The 2687-nt window shown below is 38.0% G+C and overlaps 1 protein-coding gene across 1 annotated transcript in view; it reads left to right on the forward strand.

Moving 5' to 3' along the window:
* Positions 1-1003: 1003 nt before the first annotated feature.
* The window catches only part of LOC109533690 (histone-lysine N-methyltransferase NSD3), a gene marked incomplete in the record, with an annotated part of 44385 nt that continues 42701 nt past the window's right edge, over positions 1004-2687 (forward strand). The window contains 3 exon segments of the mRNA XM_048670657.1: positions 1004-1213; positions 1339-2352; positions 2431-2687. Of these exon segments, the coding sequence (XP_048526614.1) occupies positions 1350-2352; positions 2431-2687 (1260 nt within the window).

Below are 2687 nucleotides of genomic sequence, written 5' to 3' on the forward strand. Positions count from 1 at the left end.
GAATAATCTTAACTGTAAAATACTGTATGTTCAGAGTCCTCTTATGGACATATGTACAAAACAAACGCATGCAAACAATCAGCTGATCCTCTGGAATTTTGGACGACGCCTCTCTGTGGTTGCATTTAGCAAAATCATTTTGGCGGCAAAACTGTCCAATCTATACTCTGTACACAGATTACAATTACAAACCTGCAATCAAATTATATATCTTACAAAGATATAAAATACATTAAAATTGTATAGATCATATAAAATATTAGAAAATAGAATCAAAAATGAGAAACTCATTGATCAAACTCAAAAATGGAAAGTGCACATATCTGAGAATTTATCGCACGAAGTACGTAGGATTAGAAGTAGAAAATGTAGAGTTTGAAAATCAAGAAAATATTCTGTATTAAATATTCATATACTTGGTGCAAGTCGTTGCAAACATGTTTATTGCTTCTAATTTAAGTGCTTTTGTGGTATTATTATCTATAATTATAATTATTATTTTGTACCGATTTGCCGTGAAGACATATAAAACAACGTTTAAAAAGTAAATGTTACGTTGCTTATAGTGGAAAGCGGTAAATATATTTTCATGTAACATTTTGAACATTTAATTATTTTGCGAAAAGTACATATAATAAAAAATATAAAAAATGTAGTTAAATTTATTTCTCAAAGAATTAGAAAATATTACGTAATGCGCATTGGTCAAAAAAGGACTTACGTGATGTTGGACGGCCCCTAACACGCGCAAATAGAAAATCTTTCGGCAATTTTTATTTTTTACACCTACATTAGCAAGGTACAAAACAAATAAATATATGCAAATACAATCACACAAATCGAATGCGATGCGAAGAATTTTTGCGAAAATCGGAAGTGGAAAATACGACCGTGATTGTGAGGACACAAATTCATGTAGTTTTCAAACAAAAGACGGTTCAAAAGTAATAGCAGCAAACTTCAATCGTGTCTTTTAAGCGGGAAAGTTTGACATTAACAGGCAAGTCAAACTTCATGCCAGTCTGTGCTGTGTGTCTGCCGATGTTGGTGTTTTGTGGAGGATCCTTTTTGTGGTGGCTTATGAGTGGATGAATTTGATTTAATAATTCAAAGTGTTTTTGTAAAGAAACCAGCGCCTCGAACGCGGGTTAAGAGAATATTTAGCAAACGCACCTAGACTTTATATCGACGGTAGAACCGTGGCGTCCTAAAGGTAAGTTTTCACTGGAAAACAAGCACTGCAACTTGCATGTTAACCGGAAAAGCACGTTTTGGGGCCTACTTACCTCTTTAACACACATATAATTGACAGTGTCTAATATTTCTTGTGAATTTTAGGAACTTGAATCATGCCCCGGATCCAAATCAATGTGACGTCCGTGCTGGTCCACAATAACAGAAGTAACAGTGGCTTTAAATATAAAAATGAAAAACTCAAAGATGTTACTGTTAAACGTGAGCCAGTCTCGCATAAATTGTCCGGTCACGCAGAGACGTCGCCCAATCACAAGTTCTACAGGTTTAAGAAAAAGGACTATTCAGGGCGTTGCTGTGAAAGTTTTGCCCTGCCGGATGATCCAATTTATTCCGAAACAATGGTGATGTTCAAGGGATGGGAAAAATCTAAATTGGATGTTCGCTTGGCAAACCCACAGGATCTTTGTTGTGTGAACCTGAACTATGTCAATGAACCTTGGCTGATCGAGACTCACGAAGTAATAACCCCTTATTGGAACCCCGATAGTCTATTCTCCTTCAGGCCGGAAGAAGTACGACGTAAGGCCCAATTGGAGGAGTTTGATACAGCAGCTGAATACTTGGAGGTTGTCGGTAATCCCGCTTCCCTTAACCGCCACCATCGCAATGGACAGACCACAATTAACATCCAGAATAGCGATCTCAATAATGTTGATATCACCGCACTGAAAGACCATGTAATTAAAGCGATCGAAGAGGTGATTAAAACCAGCAGTAAAGTTGATATGAAAATTCAAATTGTAGCGAATTCGAGGGATGAAAACTCGTTTGAAGTTCGTGTTAATGATGGTCGAATCACTGCACCATCGTTGGAAACTAGAGGGGCTCGTGCGGAAACCAAAGAAAACGTTAAGTGTATTAAGAGTGTATCTCAAGCTGGCACCAGCTCGGCGGTGCAAAGCACTAAAAACAATTTAAAATCTCACTTAGCAGCTAATTCTCATGTGGGACACAAGAGTAAAACACGAAGTCGCAAAGAAACTAAGTCGATAACTTCAGCTGCGCCTACCAAAACGGGAAGTTGGCCTTTCAATCAGTGTTTGCAAAATGGAAATGCTAGTTTTAAAAAGCCATTATTGTCAAAAGAAACACCCTGTAAGGCCTTGACTGGAAGCATACGCCAGAAGAGAAAACAATCCTTTGACACTTTAGATTTCATAAATCCCATTTCAGTTCCATCCACCGATACTGCACATGCAAAACGAGATTCTCGATTACCATTATTGTCCACTCGTAACGAAACTGAAGTCGATTCACAGCCGTCTAAAAAGCTTCGAGGGAGGACGCAAAAATCCCTTAAATCTGGCGATTCTGGCCGGGAATTTTCTGGGACTGAACATGTTTTTCAACCGCCAAAACAGACAAAACCCAGTCGTAGTCGCGATTTTTCCAACTTGAGTTATCAGTCAAAGCGGGTGTTGAGATCGAGC

This window comes from Dendroctonus ponderosae, unplaced genomic scaffold (genome assembly GCF_020466585.1).
Source record: "Dendroctonus ponderosae isolate FM_Combo_2020 unplaced genomic scaffold, Dpon_F_20191213v2 Dpon_F_20191213_1, whole genome shotgun sequence".
In the NCBI taxonomy this organism is placed as follows: Eukaryota; Metazoa; Arthropoda; class Insecta; order Coleoptera; family Curculionidae; genus Dendroctonus; species Dendroctonus ponderosae.